General features: G+C 40.5%; 1 protein-coding gene across 2 annotated transcripts in view; it reads left to right on the top strand.

Annotated features, from left to right (window-relative positions):
- The window catches only part of IPO5 (importin 5), a 58,928-nt gene extending 42,568 nt beyond the window's left edge, over positions 1-16,360 (top strand). The window contains exons 19-26 of one of the 2 annotated variants that reach the window (XM_036297787.1): positions 324-496; positions 1,100-1,211; positions 1,300-1,355; positions 2,598-2,720; positions 3,606-3,825; positions 12,107-12,335; positions 14,843-14,984; positions 15,603-16,360. In XM_036297787.1, coding sequence (XP_036153680.1) covers positions 324-496; positions 1,100-1,211; positions 1,300-1,355; positions 2,598-2,720; positions 3,606-3,825; positions 12,107-12,335; positions 14,843-14,984; positions 15,603-15,689 — 1,142 coding nt within the window. In that variant the 3' untranslated portion in view covers positions 15,690-16,360. Of the gene's footprint in view, positions 1-323; positions 497-1,099; positions 1,212-1,299; positions 1,356-2,597; positions 2,721-3,605; positions 3,826-12,106; positions 12,336-14,842; positions 14,985-15,602 lie in introns of those variants that run through there. The other variant, XM_036297788.1, reaches the window with a different exon arrangement.
- The last annotated feature ends 3,718 nt before the right edge of the window (positions 16,361-20,078 follow it).

Below are 20,078 nucleotides of genomic sequence, written 5' to 3'. Positions count from 1 at the left end.
AGGGAGAGGCCACTTAATCATTATTGAAAACTGAAAAGGCTAGTAGTACAGGAAGAGATCCAAGGGTCCCACTGGTATGTTTTTGAGATTCATTCTTGCTATATTGTAGGTGACAGAAAAGACAGGAGGTATGCCTTATGAGCAGGGAGACTTCTATTTTTATGCACATGTTATATTTAACACAAGCTCTTGGATGGCAGTCTTAGATAAATAGAAGTTGCCAAGCACTCCAGTTAACTCAGTGAGCACTTAAACATTTAAGTAAGCAAAAATGATAGAGCAGGCTTTTGAGGACAGTGGTCACATTTCCTTAACAATGAAACGTGTTCGAGTGGCGGCGGCAGAGTCCATGCCTCTGCTACTGGAATGTGCACGAGTGCGGGGTCCTGAGTATCTCACGCAGATGTGGCATTTCATGTGCGATGCTCTGATCAAGGCAATCGGTACAGAACCAGATTCAGATGTCCTCTCAGAAATCATGCATTCTTTCGCAAAGGTAAGTGTTCTCTTAAAAATATGTTTAAGGTTGGGTGTTCATTTATTAGTCTTGCTAAATAGATTGGGGGATTTTAAGTAAAAAATGTTCGGTTCTTTTAATATTTTAGTGTCATTGTGTGTGTGTGTGTGTGTGTGTGTGTGTGTGTGTATTTTCATTTTTGGTGTGAACTAATATAAATTCAAAGTAAACATCATTACATAAAAGGGTATGGTCTTTTTTTTTTTTTTTTTTTTAGTTTTATTCATTTCAAACGGGCCGGATCCGGCCCACGGGCCGTAGTTTGCCCACGGCTGTCCTAGAATCTAGTTGGTCTGTTCCATCTTTGAACCCTCAGCAACTAGCATAATTCTGGCACTTAAGATATGCCAAGGACAAGTTTTAAAAAGATATATTTAAAAAATTTTTTTTTAAATACTGGCATGTTGACCAAAAAAAAAAAAGCTCAGACAAGTGTATCTACTCACTTAATCATTCGTTTCCAGGGTACTGAGTTATGCTGATTTTTCTCAGATTCCCTGTGATTCTTAATGAAGTTTAACTTTTGACCCTTATAAACACATAAATCTCATGGGTTGCTTTCTTTGCTCAACCTCATTTTAGTGCATTGAAGTAATGGGAGATGGATGCCTTAATAATGAACACTTTGAAGAATTGGGAGGTATACTGAAAGCTAAACTCGAAGAACATTTTAAAAATCAAGAATTGCGGCAAGGTAAGTTTTTTATGCTTTTAATAATTTAATGTAATACTTGACCATTTTGATGACCATTTAAAAAGACATTTATTTGGGTGTGTTTTAGTTAAAAGACAAGATGAAGACTATGATGAACAGGTGGAAGAGTCACTACAAGATGAGGTAAAATGTTAAGAAATTTATTTACATGACCATTTGCATCTGGAAGATTTTTAAATGCTTAAGCTTCTAATTTATCTGACTTATCATTCTGATGTAATTATCAGTAATCTTTAGCAGAAGACTCTGACATATTTCATTCATGTGTGTAGAGAATAAGTAATTTGAAATTAGCTGATTTGTGTTTTGAATGCTGTGTGTGCATTTTATTGCAATACTTCATAAAAGTACTTTGGAGTGCCCTGACTGGTTTGGCTCAGTGGACAGAGCGTCGGCCTGCGGACCGAAGGGTCCCAGGTTCCATTCTGGTCAAGGGCATGTACCTTGGTTGCGGGCACATCCCCAGTAGGAGGTGTGCAGGAGGCAGCACATTGATGTTTCTCTCTCATCGATGTTTCTCCTCTCTATCCCTCTCCCTTCCTCTCTGTAAAAAATCAATAAAATATTTTTTTTAAAAAGTACTTGGGAGTTTATTTAGTATTTTAAATACTCCTTATCAAAACTTTTTGTATTTGGTGGTGCTTTCACTATCTTAAAGATACTTGAATGTAATTCAGATGATAAATAGCTGCCTAAATCTACACACTGTTGAAGACCTAGGGCTTAAGGCCAGATTTTTTTGTAACATTAGCTGTCTTTCTAATGGACCACAGGATAATGCAGATTTCCTTCTAGTAAATAATGTACATGCACTGGTAATAGAATTCTTCACCTTGTGGCTCAGTTCTCTCCTTATCAAACCAGTTGATACCATTAAACATATTTCAGCTGTGTATTTCAAATCCAGAATATGTGGCATGTTGTCATCCTGGTGGACCAGATCGTCCCAGTTCTCTGCAGGGTGCTCACATGCTGCTGTACACAAGTCGCTGAGATGTTACAAGTAACTGACCCGCCATCCCACTCCAAAATTAGAAACATTCCGGGGGGGGGGGGGGGGGGGACACTAAAAACACCTTTGTTTCAGAACTTTGAAATTTTGGATAATTTTCAATCACATATATTTTACTGTGTACCAAGAAAAATCTGCAGTAAGTGCAGTACAATACTTGCCAAACATTTGTCTTTCCATAGGTAAGAAGCATGACACCCAATCATTGAGGTAATCTCAGATTCTTGCTATGCTTTTAAGAAAGTGCTAAGAAATTTAATTTTCTACATTTCTTAGATTAAAAAAAAAAAAGAATGTTACTGTTAATAATAGTGGGGATACTTTTTAATACATATGGGTGTGTTTTGTTTTAGGATGATAATGATGTTTATATTCTGACCAAAGTGTCAGACATTTTACACTCAATATTCAGTAGCTACAAGGAAAAGGTGTTACCATGGTTTGAACAGCTGCTTCCATTAATTGTCAACCTAATTGTAAGTATTGCCTCTCCTTGACAGTTATTTTAGAGAGCTGATTTAGAATTCTTTCATTGCAGCTTTTGGAAACTTATACTTTGAAATTAAAATGGGTCTTAGAAATCACAGTTTTCCATTGTGCATCTTTAATTTTATCAAAATTATTGCATTCCCCTAGGTATTTTCTCACTCATTGTGTACTTGAAGTTTGCTAATTGGTCTTTTCATAGTTCAATTAAATTATAATCTAAAGACATACATATGCTTTATATTTCAGATTATCTATACCAGCGGTTCTCAACCTATGGGTCGCAACCCCTTTGGCGGTCAAACGACCCTTTCACAGGGGTCGCCTAAGACCATCCTGCATATCAGATATTTACATTACAATTCATAACTAGCAACATTACAGTTATGAAGTAGCAACAGAAATAATTTTATGGTTGGGTCACAACATGAGGAACTGTATTTAAAGGGCCAGAAGGTTGAGAACCACTGATCTGTGCCTTACTAAATTAATAAATGAAAACAAAATGATAACATTTTTTGCAGTGGACCCTACAGAATTCAGTTATGACACCACTAATCAGATTCTGGGTGATAACCTCATATATTTCATTTTTTTAAATATAAAGTAAATGTATGTACATTGTTGCCACTGTTGGTTCTTCCTGGTATATGGTAGTGTCACATTGTGGAATCCCATAACAAATTATACAAGGCTTTTAAACCTTTACATATTTAAATCTGTCTAATACTTTGAGGATTTTTACTCACAAGAAGTGATTTTTGTTTTTTCTTGCCTGTATCAGGAATATTTGTGGAAGCCAATAGTCTATAGTGACTATTTATATTTGTATGTACTTCAGTATTCAAAGCTTAAAAGAGTATCTCTTTTTGTAGTGTCCACATAGACCATGGCCAGACAGACAATGGGGATTATGCATCTTTGACGATGTTATAGAACACTGTAGTCCTGCCTCATTTAAATATGCAGAATATTTCTTAAGGCCAATGCTCCAATATGTATGTGACAGCAGCCCAGAAGTCAGGCAAGCAGCTGCGTATGGCCTGGGAGTCATGGCACAGTATGGTGGAGATAACTATCGTCCTTTTTGTACAGGTACTGATGTTTATTTGGTTACACGCATGTCCTTCCAGGCATCCCTTTTGTTTTTACCTCATGCTCCCTCTCTACCCCCAAACATTCTCTACCTATTTCTGTTTTATTCTCTTTTCCTTTTTCAAAAATTTCATTTGTAACCCTTAAGAATTTACAGTCTTTATTTTCATAGAAATGGAAATGAAATGTGAGTGAAATCAGAGCCTCTCCACCTTGATTTTATTTTGGGTTTGGGGGGTATATCACAACCCTAACATGGGATTTTTTTAAATGTTTTTATTAAATTTATTGGAGTGACATTGGTTAATAGCATCATACAGGTGTCAAGTGTACATTTCTTTTTTTGTTTGTTTCTTTCTGTTAATCCTCACCCGAGGATTCCATTGATTTTTAGGGAGAGTGGAAGAGAGAGGGAAAGACAGAGAGAAACATCAGTGTGAGAGAAACACATCAATTGGTTGCCTCCTGCACAAGCCCTGACCAGGGCCCGGGCTGGGGAGGAGCCTGCAACCAAGGTATTTGCCCTTGACTGGAATCAAACCCAGTACCCTTTGATTTGCAGGCCAGCACTCCTATCCACTGAGCCAAACCAGCTAGGGCAAGTGTATATTTCTGTGACATAAGATCTATATATTGCACTGTGTGCCCACTACCCAGAGTCAATCTTTTTCACCATATATTATTAGACTCCCTTCAACAGCCCCCGCTCCCCCCCCCCACACACACACACCTCCTATCCTTTTCCCTCTGGCGACCACACTGCTGTTTTTGTCTATGCGTTTCAGTTTTATATCCCATATTTGAATGAAATCATATGGTTCTTAGCTTTTTCTGACTGACTTACTTCATTTAGCATAATATCCTTAAAGTCCATCCATGGCAAGTATTTCATCTTTTCTTAATGGCCGAGTAATATTCCATTACATATGTACTAGAGGCCCGGTGCACGACAGTCGTGCCTCGGCCGGGGGGGGGTGGCGGTGGGGGGGTCCCTCAACCTGGCCTGCGCCCTTTAGCAATCCGGAAGCCCTCGGGGAATGGCCTGAGCCACAGTCGGACATCCCTGGTGCTGCCGCAGAGGCCCTGTGAGAGCACACTGACCACCAGGGGGCAGCTCCTGCATTGAGCATCTGCCCCCTGGTGGTCAGTGCGTCTCATAGTGACCAGTCATTCCACCATTCGGTTGATTTGCATATAACCTTTTTATTATATAGGACTAGAGGCCTGGTGCACTAACTCATGCACAGATGGGGTCCAGCCAGCCCGTCCCAATGGGGGCCATTGGGGCTGGGCCGGCAGTAGGGAGGGGATGCAGGAGGTTAGCCATCGCCCCTGATCAGCCCGGGGGAGGGATCGTAAGTGGTTGGTTAACCGGCTCCACTCCAGATCAGGGTGGGGAGGGCCGGGCCAGCCAGGGGAGAGGCCACAGGAGGTTGGGGATGCCGATCGGGCCAGTGGGGGGGGCCAATCGGGCCAGTTGGCCACTGCAGTGCTTTTATATACATATATATATATATATACCACATCTTCTTTATACAATCCTCTATCACAGGACACTTTGGTGGCTCCATGTCTTAGCCACCGTGAATAAAGCTGCAGTGAACATAGGGGTGTATATATCTTCACAAATACATGTTTTCAAGTTTTTCTGATATATAGTGGGGCCTTGACTTACGACTTTAATTCGTTCCAAGACCAAGCTCGTTAACTCCAATTACTCTATCAACTCAATGCAAAAAATTGGCCAAGAGACAGCTGTTATCTCAAAAAACTTGTTAGTCGGGACACTCATAAGTCAAGGCCCCACTGTATACCCAGGAGAGTGATTGCTGGGTCATATGTAACTCTATTCTTAATATTTTAAGGAATCCCCAGATTGTTTTCCATAGTGACTGTACCCATTTATATTCCCACCAGCAGCAAATGAGAGTTCCCTTTTCTCCACAGCCTCTCCAACACTTGTTATTGCTCCTCTTACTGATATTAGCCATTCTAACAGGTGTGAGATAGTATCTCATTGTAGTTTTGATTTGCATTTTCCTAATTTCTAGTGGGGTTAAACATCTTTTCATATTATCTGTGGGCCATTTGTATGTCTTTTGAGGAGGAGGTGTCTGTTCGGGTCCTCTGCCCATTTTTTAATTGGGTTATTTGTTTGGTACTGAGTTTTATGAGTTCTGTATATATTTTGGGTATTGAACCTTTGTTAGAGCTATTGTTTGCAAATATCATAACCCCTTTGGTCTGCTTCCTCTTTGTTTCTTCTGCTGGGCAGAGTAAGTTTGATACAGTCCCATTTATTTTTGCCTTTACTTCCCTTGCCTTTGAGGTCAAGTTCATAAAATGTTCTCACAACCAAAGTCCTTAAGTTTAGTACCTATGTTTTCTTCTGTGTTACTTACTGTTTCAGATCTTATATTCAGGTCTTTGATTCATTTGAAGTAATGTTTCTACATGGGGACAAACTAATCTAATCTCAGTCTTTTGCATGTGGCTTTCCAATTTTCCCAGTACCATATATTGAAGAGGCTTTCTTTTCTCCATTGTGTATTTATGGCTCCTTTTTCAAAAATTAGCTGCCCATCTGTGTATCTGTTTTTCTGCCAGTATCATGCTGCTTTGATTATCATAGCTCTGTAGTATAATTTGGAGTCTGGTAATGTGATACCTCCAGTTTTGTTCTTTTTCTCAGGGTTGCTTTGGCTATTCGGGGTCTTTTGTCATTCCATGCAAATCTTTTTTGTTGTTGTTCACTTTCTTTAAAAAATGACATTGGGATTTTGATGGGTATTGCATTAAATCTGTATATTGCTGTGGTTAATATGGCCATTTTAATTTTTTTGATTCTTCCAATCCATGAACATGGAATATTGTTCCATTTTGTTGTGTCTTTTTCAATCTCTTTTAATAATACTTTGTAATTTTCACTATATAGGTCTTTCACATTCTTTGTTAAGTTTATTCCTAGGTATTTTATTCTTTTGGTCACAATTGCAAAAGGAATTTTTTTCTATTTACTTTCCTGAAGGTCTCATTGTTAGTATACTGGAAGGCAATGGATTTTTGCACATTGATTTTGTATCCTGTCACTTGACTGTATTTGTTTATTGTTTCAAATAGTTTTTGGTGGAGTCTTTAGGGTTTTCTATATACAGAATTTTGTCATCTGTAAAAAGTGACAGTTCCTTCCCTGTTTGGATGCCTTTTATTTCTTTCTCTTGCCTTTATTACTCTGGCTAGTACTATGTTGAATAAGAGTGGGCATCCTTGTAATGTTCCTGATAATAAGTTGTTTATTTCAGATTTCTGTTGTTTCTTGAGTTAGGTCCATCCTATATAATAAAAGTCTAATATGCAAATCAGCTGAACAGTGGAACAACCAGTCGCTATGACGTGCACTGATCACCAGGGGCAGACACTCAATGCAGGAGCTGCCCGCTGGCCCCAGGCCAGCCAAGGCGGGTGCCAGCGGGGGGTGGGAGGGGGGCTGATCACCCTGCCAGTCGCTCCACAGATTGACCCTGATCACTGGCCAGGCCTAGGAACCCTACACCTGCACCAGTTTTGCGCACCAGGCCTCTAGTAATGATATAAACTTCTCTCTTATTACTGCTTTTGCTGCATCCCCGAAGTTTTGTTATATCAGATTGAAATTCTCATTTGACTCTATATATCTTTTGATCTCACCTTTTATTTCTTCTTTGACCCAGTCATTTTGTAGTAGTATGTTATTTAATCTCCACATATTTGTGGGTTTCTTTACTTCCATTTTGCAATTCATTTCTAATTTCAAGGCATTGTGGTCAGAAATTTTACTTGGTATAATTTCAGTGTTCTTGCATTTGTTGAAGCTAGTTTTATGACCCAATATATGGTCTATCCTTGAGAATGTTCCATGCACACTGGAGAAGAATGGTATAATCTGATGTTCTGGGATGAAGGGGTCTGTAAATGTCAAGTATGTCCACTTGGTCTAGTATGTCATTTAAAGGCCAGTATTTCTTTATTGATTTTCTGTTTGGATGATCTATGTAGCACTGTCAATAGAGTATTAAGGTCCCTAACTAAGATTGTGTTTTGATCTTCCTTTTTTTCTGTTAGTAGCTGCTTTATGTATTTCAGTGCTTCCTGATATTTTTCAAGAAGAGTTAAGTCTTCTTGATGTAGTGTCCCCTTTAGCATTATAAAATGTCCATTATTGTCTCGTTACCTTGAAATCTATTTTGTTAGATGTAATTATGGCTGTTCTTTTTGTTGTTGTTAATTCTCACCCGAGAATATTTTTTCATTGATTTTTAGAGAGAGTGGAAGGGAGGGGAAGATAGAAACATCAATGTAAGAGAGACACATTGGTTGCCTCCCACATGTGCCCCTACCAGTGCCAGGGATCAAGCCTGCAAACACAGTACATGCCCTTTACCGGAATCAACCCATGGCCCTTAGATCTGAAGACCGATGCTCTATCCACTGAGGCAAACTGGCCAGAGGTGCACCTGTTTTTCTGTGGATGTTATTTGCTTGAAGAATCATCTTTTTTTTTTAACTATGTTTTTACTGATTTTGTAGAGATAGATAGAAACATTGATGAGATGGGAGAAACATCAATCAGCTGCCATCTGCACACCCCCTACTGGGGATCAAGCCTGCAACCAGGGCATGTGCCCTGACTAGCAGTCAAACCAGGACCTCTTAGTGTATGGGACAACACTCAGTCCACTGAACCACACTGCCCAGGTTTCACCCTTTGAGTTTATTTTTGCCTTTGCAGCTTAGATATGTCTTTGGAAGGCAGCATATGGTTGGGTTTTGTTTGTTTTTTTAAAGGCTACTCTGTGCCTTTTTATTGGTGAATTCAGTCCTTTTACATTTAGGGTAATTATTGATGTATGAGGATTTCTTATAGCCATTTTATTCTTTATTTTCTGGTAGCTCTGTGACTCCATGTGTTTTTTTCCTTTGTGTTTCTGTCGTTTATGTTTGGAGGTATTTTATACTTCTTTTCTGTTTCCTTTTTTAAAGCTATGTGTCTGTTTTGGAGATTGTGTGTGGTTACCATTAGGTTTATGAAAAAGAAAGTTGCATATATACAGCAGTATATATGCATCTGATCTCCATCCTCCTTTGCCAGTTCAGACCTTTACCCCCTCCCCTTTTATGTTTTTGTTGTTACAAATTACCCCTGTTTATGCTATAAGGTGATCTTACTCATACATAGTGTTGTGACCTTATGCTCTTTGTTTCAGGTGGAATAACCCCCTTGAGTATTTCCTGCAATGGAAGTTTTCTGGTGATAAATTCCCTCAGCGTCTGTATGTCTGGAAAAGTCTTTATCTCTCCTTCATATTTAAAAGATAACTCTGCTGGATATATTATCCTATATAATAAAAGGGTAATATGCAAATTGACCCTAACAGCGGAACAACCGGTCGCTATGACACGCACTGACCACCAGGGGGCAGGCGCTCAATGCAGGAGCTGCCCCCCAGTGGTCAGTGCACTCCCACAGGGGAGCTCCTCTTGGCCATAAGCCAGGCTGACAGCTGCGAGTGCATAGGTGGTGGCGGGAGCCTTTCCTGCCTCCTCAGCAGCACTAAGGATGTTTGACTGAAGCTTAGGCCCGCTCCCCACTGAGTGCGGGCCTAAGCCATCAGTTGGACATCCCCCGAGGGCTCCCGGGCTGCCAGAGGGATGTCTGACTGCCAGCTTAGGCCCATTCCCCCCGGGGAGTGGGCCTAAGCTGGCAGATAGACATCCCCCAAGGGGTCCCAGACTGCAAGTGTGTGCAGGCCAAGCTGAGGGGAAACCCCCCCCCCCCCCCCCCCCCCCAGTACACAAATCTTTATGCACTGGGCCTCTTTTATAGTATGTTATTCTTGACTGTATTTTCTTTTAGTCATTTGTATATTTGGTTCCACTCTCTTCTGGCTTGTAGAGTTTCTGCTGAAAAGACTGATGATACCCTGATGAGTTTCCTTTGTAGTTCACTTCCTTCTTTTCACTGGCCGCTTTGAGAATTTATTCTTTGTTATTAATTTTTGACAGTTTTAATACAATATGCCTTGTAGAGGACGTCTTCGGATTGAGGTAACTAGGAGTTCTGTTTGTTTCTTGGATTCAAGGATCTAGTTCTTTCCATAGGTTTGGGAAGTTCTCATCCACTATTTGTTTGAATAGGCCCTTTGATCCTTTTCCCTCTCTTCTGATATGCCTATTATTCTTATATTAGTGTTCTGGTGCACAAAATCCATGCACTGGGGCAGAGGGGGGGGTCCCTCAGCCCGGATTGAAAGAGGGCGCAGGTCAGGCCAAGGGACCCCACCGGTGCACATTTGGGGCTGGGGAGGGACACAGGAGGGCTCCAGGGCATGTCTGGCCCATCTTACTCAGTCCCGATCGGCCAGATCCTAGCAGCAAGCTAATCTACCAGTTGGAGCGTCTGCCCCCTGATGGTCAGTGCACATCACAGCAACTGGTCGACCGGTCAATTGTCTGGTCCCTGGTGGTCAGTGCATGTCATAGCGAGCAGTTGAGCAGCCTTAGCATATCATTAGCATATTACACTTTGATTGGTTGAATGGACAACCAGACACTTAGCATATTAGGCTTCTATTATATACGATTGCTTTTTATGATGGAGTCAGTTTTTATAGTGCTCTTTTTTTAAAAAAATATATTTTTATTGATTTCAGAGAGGGAGAGGGAGATAGAAACATCAATGATGAGAGAGAATCATTGAGCAGCTGCCTGCTACATACCCCACACTGGGGATTGAACCCACAACCTGGGCATTTGCCCTGACTGGGAATCGAACCATGATATCCTGGTTTTGGGGTTGACGATCACCGAGCCACACCTACTAGGCTCTTTCTTCCTTTCTTCCTGTCCCTTTCCTTCTTATATTCAGGTCTCGTTTTTCTTCCCTCTGCATTATTTCTAGATTCCTACTTTAACATCACTAATTTTTTTCTCCATCTGGTCTGCTCTGTTTCCTGTGCTCACTAGTTTACTCCTAATCTCCTTAATTGAATGCTTCATTTCCAGGATTTTTGTTTGGTTCCTTTTTTAAAGTTTTAGTCTCAAAGTACATAACACTAACTAATTTGTTTTCTGATTGCATTGAATTGCCTGTCAGTATTTTCTTGTATTTATCACATATTTCCATGTATTCCAGTTTGCTTTCTGGGGATTTTCATTTTTATTTCTGAGCTTACTCACTACCATGGTTATTCATGGTACTTGCTGGTCTCTTCTGTCTAGGCATCTATGTATTATTGACCTTTCTCTAGCAGCTTTCTCGCAAGAGGTCTTCTACTATTTTCTAGTAGGTGGTGCTGAATCATAAGATTTTTCCCTATGTGAAATCCTTCAGCTGACCTCCACAGCTGTTGTCAGACAGTACAGCCCTGCTGCTTGGGGGTGTGGGTGTTTTTTTGCCTCTTGGTAATGGTGATTCCAGACCTCCTTACAGAGGGAAAAGGGAGCCAGCGATTCTACTGCAATAGCTCTCCGTTTGCAGATAATATGCTCCACCCAAGACCATGGGTGATGGGAGGCAAGTTTTGGGAGTCCAGCGGGTGTGGCAGGGCTTTGTGGATCTGTTCCTTTGTCTGAAATACCTATTGCTCGGCAGCAGCAGAACCCCTGGACAGTGTCCTTGCCGCAGTCTCAGCTGGTTCAGCCACTGTTCTCACTGCTCATGGAATGCCCGCTGAGACTCTCTGTTACTCCCGGCCAAAGGAAGTGCCTGCTACCACCATCTTCCTGCCATCTCCAGGATGAGCTTTCCTTCTCACCTCCCATTCATATTTGCCCACCATTGGATGCTTCAATGCACAGCTCTCAGGCGTGCCTCTATATTGAGCAGAGAATCCTTTATTATAGTCGATCAACTTGCTAAAGTTTCAGGGGGAGACGCCAAGAGAACCTATCACGCTACCATTCCTCTGACATCACTTTTAGGACTTGGTCCCTGTACGTTTAACATGAGTACAGCTGGGCAGCTTTTTAAAACTTAAGAACACTGAGGTGACCAGGAGAATAATAAACCTGGGGGGACTACTAACTTCTTGGTGTGTCTAGTTAACAGAATGCCAATGTTCCTGATTCCTTTGGGGCGATCTTCCTTTCATTACTATGTTTGTAGCCAAGATAACAAACATTCCTTACATTTAAACATTTCTTCAGTATAACCAATAACTGGACCAAAGATAAAAGAAATATTTATGTTCATTTGCAAGAAAATGTGAGATTTTAACTGGCCTTTTTCAAATGCTTATTTTAGAAGCACTTCCACTGCTGGTAAGAGTTATTCAATCTGTTGATTCTAAGACCAAAGAAAATGTCAATGCTACAGAGAACTGCATCTCAGCAGTAGGGAAAATTATGAAGTTCAAACCTGACTGTGTGAACGTTGAAGAAGTCCTACCGCACTGGTTGTCTTGGCTTCCACTACATGAAGATAAAGAAGAAGCTGTTCAAACTTTCAGTTATCTGTGCGATCTGATTGAAAGGTAAGGACAGATAGACCTAATTTATTTGCCCTTCACATAAAACAGTGCTTCTTGTGCACAGCCCTCAGGTCTTTAGGTTTGTAATAATGCTTGCTGTCAAAAATCACTAGTGCCCCAGTGCATGAATTTGTGCACATTGAAAGGAAATTAATTAGAAGGTGGCTGGCAGGGCAGGACTGGGCCAGACAGGCCAGACACACCCTGGAGCCAACCTCCCACAGTCCCCCACCCTGGCTGATACACCTGGGGTGGCACCGCGGCTCGAAGGGCATCTGCGGAGTGAGCAGAGTCCCTTTGGCAGGTGGGGTCCCTTGGGCTGGCCTGCAGGGATCAGGCTGAAACTGGCTTGCTGACATCCCCTAAGGCAGCGGTTATCAACCTGTGGGGTCTCGATCCCTTTGGGGGTCGAACGACCCTTTCACAGGGGTCGCCTAAGACCATCGAAAAACACATATATAATTACATACTGTTTTTGTGATTAATCACTATGCTTTAATTATGTTCAATTTGTAACAATGAAATTGAGGGTCACCACAACATGAGGAACTATATTAAAGGGTCACAGCATTAGGCAGGTTGAGAACCACTGCCCTAAGGGGTCCGCATTGCAAGAGGGTAGTTCTCAGGTGACTCACCCTGGAATCAGGCTCCCTCCTCTTCTCTGGTTCCAAGGTGCATCACCCAAGAACCTCCGCTGCCAAGTCAGCACAGCTCAGGAGCTCCTGCATTGAGCGTCTGCCCCCTGGTGGTCAGTGCTCATCATACCTACCAGATGGTCGGATGATCACTTAGATTTTTATATATATAAATATTAACAAAGTATATTACCGTTAAGATGGCCTCATAATCTGATTTGGGTTATTTATGGAATTAATTTCAACAGATGAGGCATTATAGAATGTTGATGTTTTAAGGTTTCCTTCTAAAGTTTTCTCCCACCCCACCCTATCTATTTACTTGGCTTTAGATGTTTTTTTAAATTTCCTTTTTATTGGGGTATAATTGGCATATAATTTATTAGTAGAATGAGATTGAGGTACATTGTTAGTACCATTATTTTGCCCTCTGAAATTCAGGTGTTTTTTTTTTTTGGATTCAAGAATCAGTGATATGAGCAAGTATCCCAGACTGGCAATCAAGATCTGGTTCTGGGTCTTGGCATTATTAATATTATTTTGTGCCCATGAGTAAATATAAGAGTTACAACAACCTGGAGGCTACAGAGGCTATTAAATCAAAGGCATGTTCTCTGGTGGTCTGTTTTATAAGTCCAAGTTCTCCTGAATGTCAGATCTGGGCTCTGTCTCAATTAATTACTGCTTTTAGCTCATGAATAAATTCAAGGACTATAAACACTTATCTTGGAAGTTTGTAGAATTGAGCCAATAGGCATATTCTTCCTTGTCTATAAGCTCACATTCACACAAATAATTGTGTTTGAGTCTTCCTGCTGAGAACATCATTAAAGAATGTAACAGCCATTCTGGAGACCACACACTTCTTACCTACGTCTGCCTCTGAAGTGACCAGTTCTCCACTATACTATTTGATCATCTCCCTTGGAAATGACTACTCAGGAATTCTAGTTCGGTTCACTGTTGCATTTCTTTGCAGTAAGCCTGCCTGCAGTTTATTTCCTGGTTTATTCTCGATATGCCTATCTAGGATTTGAACTGTAAATTTAGTTTAGAAACCATTTTGTAGTACGTAAATAAAATTTGTGTTAAGAAGCTGTTATTCTTGCCCTGGCTGGTTTTGTTCAGTGGATAGAGTGACAGTATGCAGACCTAAGGGTCTCAGGTTTGATTCCAGTCAAGAGTGTGTATCTCAGTTTCTGGGCTCAATCTCTGGAGGCAACCAAATGATGTGTGTCTCTCACATGGATCTTTCTTTCTCTGTCTCTCCCCCTCCCTTCCACTCTCTCTGAATATCATTGGGAAATATATCCTTGGGTGAGGATTAACAAAAACAAAAAGGACATGGTTAGCTTGATTGGCTGGAGCATTATTCTGATGTGCCATGGTTGTGAATGTGATCACTGGTCAGGGCACATATAGTAATCAACCAGTGAATGCATAAACGAGTGGAACAACAAATCAGGGTTTCTCTTTCACACGCTCCCCTCTCTCTAAAATCAATCAGTAAAAATTAATTTAAGGAAGAAAAAAAGCTGTTATTCTTGTTAATATCTGGTTTTTGGATGTTGTTGTTTTTTATTAATGTCACTTTTTTAAAGTACTTAGAGCAGTCCATTTTTGGCCCTTAAAACAGCCCTGAGAGATAAGCCAATATTTTTTCTAATTTACATGGAAAGAAACTGAAGAGCTAATAAGTAAAATTAGCTGGCTTTTCTCCTACTGGATTTTAAAAGGTAGTTGATTTTAGTAAATGCATAATCATTCTATAAAAAACATTACTAAATTTATTATTGGAGGGAAGGTATGCTCATATATGAGTGATTTCTCCTTGTAGTTTTTATTTATAATGATTTTCTTCTCTTTTGTCAGTAATCATCCAATTGTTCTTGGCCCAAACAATACCAATCTGCCCAAAATATTCAGTATAATTGCAGAAGGAGAAATGCATGAGGCAATTAAACATGAAGATCCTTGTGCCAAACGTCTGGCTAATGTAGTTCGCCAAGTACAGGTAAGTTGATTTGATTAAATTGGGGGAGGGAGGAAATTTTTTGGGTTTTTGGGGTAGGGATCCATATTCTTACAAGAAGCAAATAATCTAATAAATTAAGAAAATTTTGTTTTTATATTTTCTTGTCTCCAAGCCTCAGATAGATTATATGTTTTCATTGTATATTTCAACTAAAATATGTCTTACATTTGAAACATCTTGAACCTTTCAGTTGGTGCTTAGCACTTTCTCATTATATATAGATTTGTCTGCATATCTGTGAAGAAAATAAGATTCACCTGATCTCCTAATAAATCAGCGGGTGTATATTTACAGTGCTTAAAGCGTTATATTTTTAAATCATTTTTAATCCATAAATTCATGTGTGTTGGTTACTTACTAGGTCACCTACCTAGCATAGCTTTCCCCATGCAAAAATGAAGAAAATTTACTGTGGGTACACTGAACTTTAAAGAAATGAACCGATTTCTTGCTTTTACAATGATATTCATCAAACTAATCTATTTGTAAATAAAGAACATTGTCATTATTGCCATCTACCAGATGGTGATTATTAAAGTATTTCTGAATGATCATTGATTGCACTTGATCTAAATCTGTGAAAATTTTTTCCCCTAGACTTCTGGAGGATTGTGGACTGAATGCATAGCACACCTCAGTCCTGAGCATCAGGCGGCCATACAGGAGCTCCTGAATTCTGCTTGAAGGGCCTTAAGATCACCACCAGAAAACTGACTCTGAATAAACGTTTACCCTTTTGTTTAGGTTTCTTTGTTTTGTTTTTGAGCAAAAGAGAGCAGTAGAGTTGTGTGTTGGCCATTCTTCTGCAAAGCCACAACAGCAGGAAGAGAAGCACTGGGTTTCAGAATGGTGTTCAGATGGCTTTCTATCATACCACTGAAGAAGTCCCCGTAAGCCCTACAGTAGCACTGAAGAATATTTTTCTATTGGTATAGCCCACCCATCTGAAGGTGGGAGGGAAATTAAATTCATTTCCTCATTAGACATAAGGAAATTTAAGACCATCAGCTTTAAGATCCGTTATTCAGCATAGATGTGTATTAAAACAAATTGCTATACACCTAGTGTTAATTCTATTAAGTGAGTGTGAGTCTTTTTGTAGGGTAGAAAGAAGCCTACCCGGCAAACTAGTAGATCCAAAAATTGAGGGAAAAGCTGAAGACAACAAGCACGAAGATGTCATATTTAATGTCACTGGGTTCTTTTTCCCAAAAGGCTGATGTGACTCAGTTCCAAAAGCTTTTCAGCTTCCAGCCCTTGAATGTGAAGTGTCGTTGGCATGTCTTGGCAGTAGTCTCTCGTTCACTCCTCAATAAACAACATTGAAATACAAAGAAGTTTGTGTAAAAATTCCATACGGTCTGGCTTTGATTCATTTGTTTTTATTAAGAATAATATTTTTTTAAAGTAGTAACTATGGCTCTGAATGTTTATTTTCCCCCTTATATTATCCTTGTGCCATTCAAACTTGAAAACATTTAGTTTTTATCAACTTCCACTTTAATTTAAGCTAAGTTATGCTACATCTGCTCTGTTCACAATTAGTGACTTTTTAAAACTAGGATTGTTCTGGTTAGATAAAAGATTTGGCTTAGTATTTTCATTGCAAATTGTAATTGCTATAGAGCCACACACAACTTTTAAATTTAATTTTATGAGAAATATGACAAATTATTTTCTGATAAATTCAGTAAAATGTGTGAATGTTTTTTTCCCTTTATGTATTAACCTCACAGCAGTAAATGACTTGTTTCTTTAGTTTTTCTAAAGGATCTTAATAGATTTCTGTTGAAACATCAGTGTTAACATTTTTATAGTTTGTACTAAATTTAACCGTGATATATAAATGCATTTTATGCTTAGATCAGAATTAAAGGTTTTTTCTTTAAATGATTTGCATTACTTTATTAAAACTAAATCTGAAATGGAATAGAAAGTACAGCGGATTATATTAAGATGGTTCACTTGGTAGCAGATACCTTCCAAATGTATTTTCAGTTTTCAGCACACTATTAGCCCAGAAGCTTCAGGGTCTGGCAGAATAACATGTTGAATGACTTCACCATCACAGTCATTGCTTTTAGTGTGTACCTATTTGACATTCATAATGTGTGTGGGGTAATATTTGGAGCTACTTTATACCCCATACTAGAGGCCCAGTGCACAACATTCATGTACTGGGGTAGTCCCTCAGCTCAGCCTGTGCCCTCGCAATCTGGGACCCCTCAGGGAGCAGGCCTAATCTGGCAGGTGGACATTCCCTGAGCGGTTCTTAGCACTGCCAGAGGTGGGAGAGGCTTCCGCCACCACCGCTGCACTCACGAGCCATGAGCCCAGCTTCTGGCTGAGTGGCATGCCCCCTGTGGGATCACACTGACCACAAAGGGGCAGTCCTATGGTGAGCATCTGCCCCCTGGTGGTCAGTGTGCATCATAGCAACCGGTTCTGCCATTGAGTCAGTTTTCATATTAGCATCTTATTGAATTATTTTATGTTTAAAAAAATTTTATTGCATTTATTGGGGTGATTGGTTAATAAAAATATATAGGTTTCAGATGAACAAGTCTATATAATCGTATTGTGTGTTCACTACCCAAGCTAAGTCTTCCATTATCATTTATCCCCCCTATACCCTCATCTAACTCCCCCCACCCCCTTTTTCCCTGTGGCAATCACCATACTGTTGTCTGTCTATATACCCTGTATTCTTATTGGAGTAAATGTGTCAAGACAACCCGTTTCTGCTTTCTTACATAGAGTTTAAAAAGCCAATCAGCTGGAGCAATTTGGGGTTGTTTTTAATTGTTGCTACACTTAAAACATGTTAGAAATGTGGCATGCCTGCCCAAGTTCAGATGGAAGCATGATCTGAAGATGGCTACATTGTTTTGGAGAATCTAGTGTTTGCAAAGCACTTGTGGTTAAGAACCTCTTAGCAGCGAGTTTAAATATTAATGGGAAAGTCAGAAGATGGACCACTAAACGGGGTAAGGAATAAATGGGCATAAGTCAATTGCAGACTGACAATCCGTAATAGAAAAAATTGGAGCCAAGCCGGTGTGGCTCAGTGGTTGAGAATCAACCTATGAACTAGAAGGTCATGGTTTGATTCCTGGTCAGGGTATATGCCCAGTTTGTAGTCTCCATCCCCGGTGTGGGGTGTGCAGGAGGCAGCCAATCTAATTCTCATCATTGATGTTTCTATCCCACTCTGAAATCAATAAAAATGTATTTTAAAAAAGCAATTGGAGATGAATCAAGATTATTCAGGGAAGGTTGGTATTTAAGTTGTTACTGGGACAAGAACCTGCAATCTAGGGCTCATAAGTAATTGTAAAGTGTTATTCCATTATTTATCTGGGGAAACTTAATACCTCATTTTGTCTACACAAGATGAAAATTTTATTTTACCTTTTGTACCAAATTTAGTGGCTTTGCATGTCAGCCAGAAATGATACATTTATGATCCTGAGCTATTTCTGGAGGGGAAAAGACGTGTGTGGCTCTTACATTTTCTGGGTATTTTCTAACGGGATTTAAGTAAGTTCTGTGCACAAATATTAGAAATTTTTAGCATAACTCATTTGGTGTATTTTAATGCTGTACATTTGAAAATGAAATCAAAACTAACTTGACAGTGTTGTAATAGGAGGCAACTTTTTTTATAATTCTGGAGTTTAAGAATAAAGGCTCGAAAACCACTTCTGCGCATGGGACACGAAGGTTCAATTGCACTGTACGTGTGCTCGCGCTCGCACACGCACGTGGTATTTTGTGGAAGAGCCACACTCAAGAAGCCAAAGACCCGCATGTGGCTCACCAGCCACAGTTTACCGATCACGGGGTTAGGGTTATGGCTCTACCCGGGAGTGTTAGGGTTAGGGTAAGGGTTAGGTTAGAGTTATGGCTCTGCCCAGGATAGTGTGGTTACAGTTAGGGTTAGGGTTAGGGCTCTGCCCAGGATAGGGTTAGGGTTGGGGGCTAGGGTTATGATTCTGCCTAGGATAGGGTTAGGGTTAGCGTTAGTGTTATGGCTCTGTCCAGGATAGTGTTAGGGTTAGGATTAGGGTTAGATTAGGGTTAGGGTTATGGCTCTGCCTAGGATAGTGTTAGGGTCAGGGTTAGGGTTAGGGTTAGTGTTGTGGCTCTGCCCAGGATAGGGTTAGGGTTAGGGTTATGGCTCTGGCTAGGATAGTGTTTGTGTTAGGGTTAGGGTTAGGGTTAGGGTTAGGGTTAGGGTTATGGCTTTGCCTTGGATAGGGTTAGGGTTAGGGTTAGGGTTAGGGTTAGGGTTATGGCTCTGCCCAGGATAGTGTTAGGGTTAGGGTTAGCGTTAGGGTTAGGGATAGTGTTATGGCTCTGTCCAGGATAGTGTTAGGGTTAGGGTTAGGTTTAGAGTTAGGGTTATGGCTCTGCCCAAGGTAGTGTTAGCGTTAGGGTTCGGGTTAGGATTAGAGTTAGGGTTAGTGTTATGGCTCTGTCCAGGATAGTGTTAGTGTTAGGGTTAGGGTTAGGGTTAGAATTAGGGTTAGGTTTGGGTTAGGGTTATGGCTCTGTCTAGGATGGTGTTAGCGTTAGGGTTAGTGTTAGTGTTAGGGTTAGGGTTACGGTTACGGTTAGGGTTTGGGTTAGGGTTAGGGTTATGGTTATGGCTCTTCTCGGGATAGTGTTAGGGTTAGAGTTAGGGTTAGGGCTAGGTTTAGGCTTAGGGTTAGGTTTATGGCTCTGTCCAGGATAATGTTAGGGTTAGGGTTAGCATTAGGGTTATGGCTCTGCCCAGGATAGTGTTTGGGTTAGGGTCAGCGTTAGGGTTAGGGTTAGTGTTATGGCTCTGTCCAGGATAGTGTTAGGGTTAGGTTTAGGGTTAGGGTTAGGGTTAGGGTTAGGGTTAGCGTTATGGCTCTGCCCAGGATAGTGTTGTTATGGTTAGGGTTAGGGTCAGGGTTAGGGTTAGGGTTATGGCTCTGCCCAGGGCAGTGTTAGGGTTAGGGTTAGGGTTAGGGTTAGGGTTAGGGTTAGGGTTAGGGATTCGGTTAGGTTTAGGTTATGGCTCTGCCTAGAATAGTGTTAGGG

This window comes from Myotis myotis, unplaced genomic scaffold, assembly GCF_014108235.1.
Source record: "Myotis myotis isolate mMyoMyo1 unplaced genomic scaffold, mMyoMyo1.p scaffold_m19_p_3, whole genome shotgun sequence".
Classification (NCBI taxonomy): Eukaryota; Metazoa; Chordata; class Mammalia; order Chiroptera; family Vespertilionidae; genus Myotis; species Myotis myotis.
The sequence above is the reverse complement of the archived record's forward strand: the minus strand, read 5'-3'. Positions and strand labels throughout refer to the sequence as shown.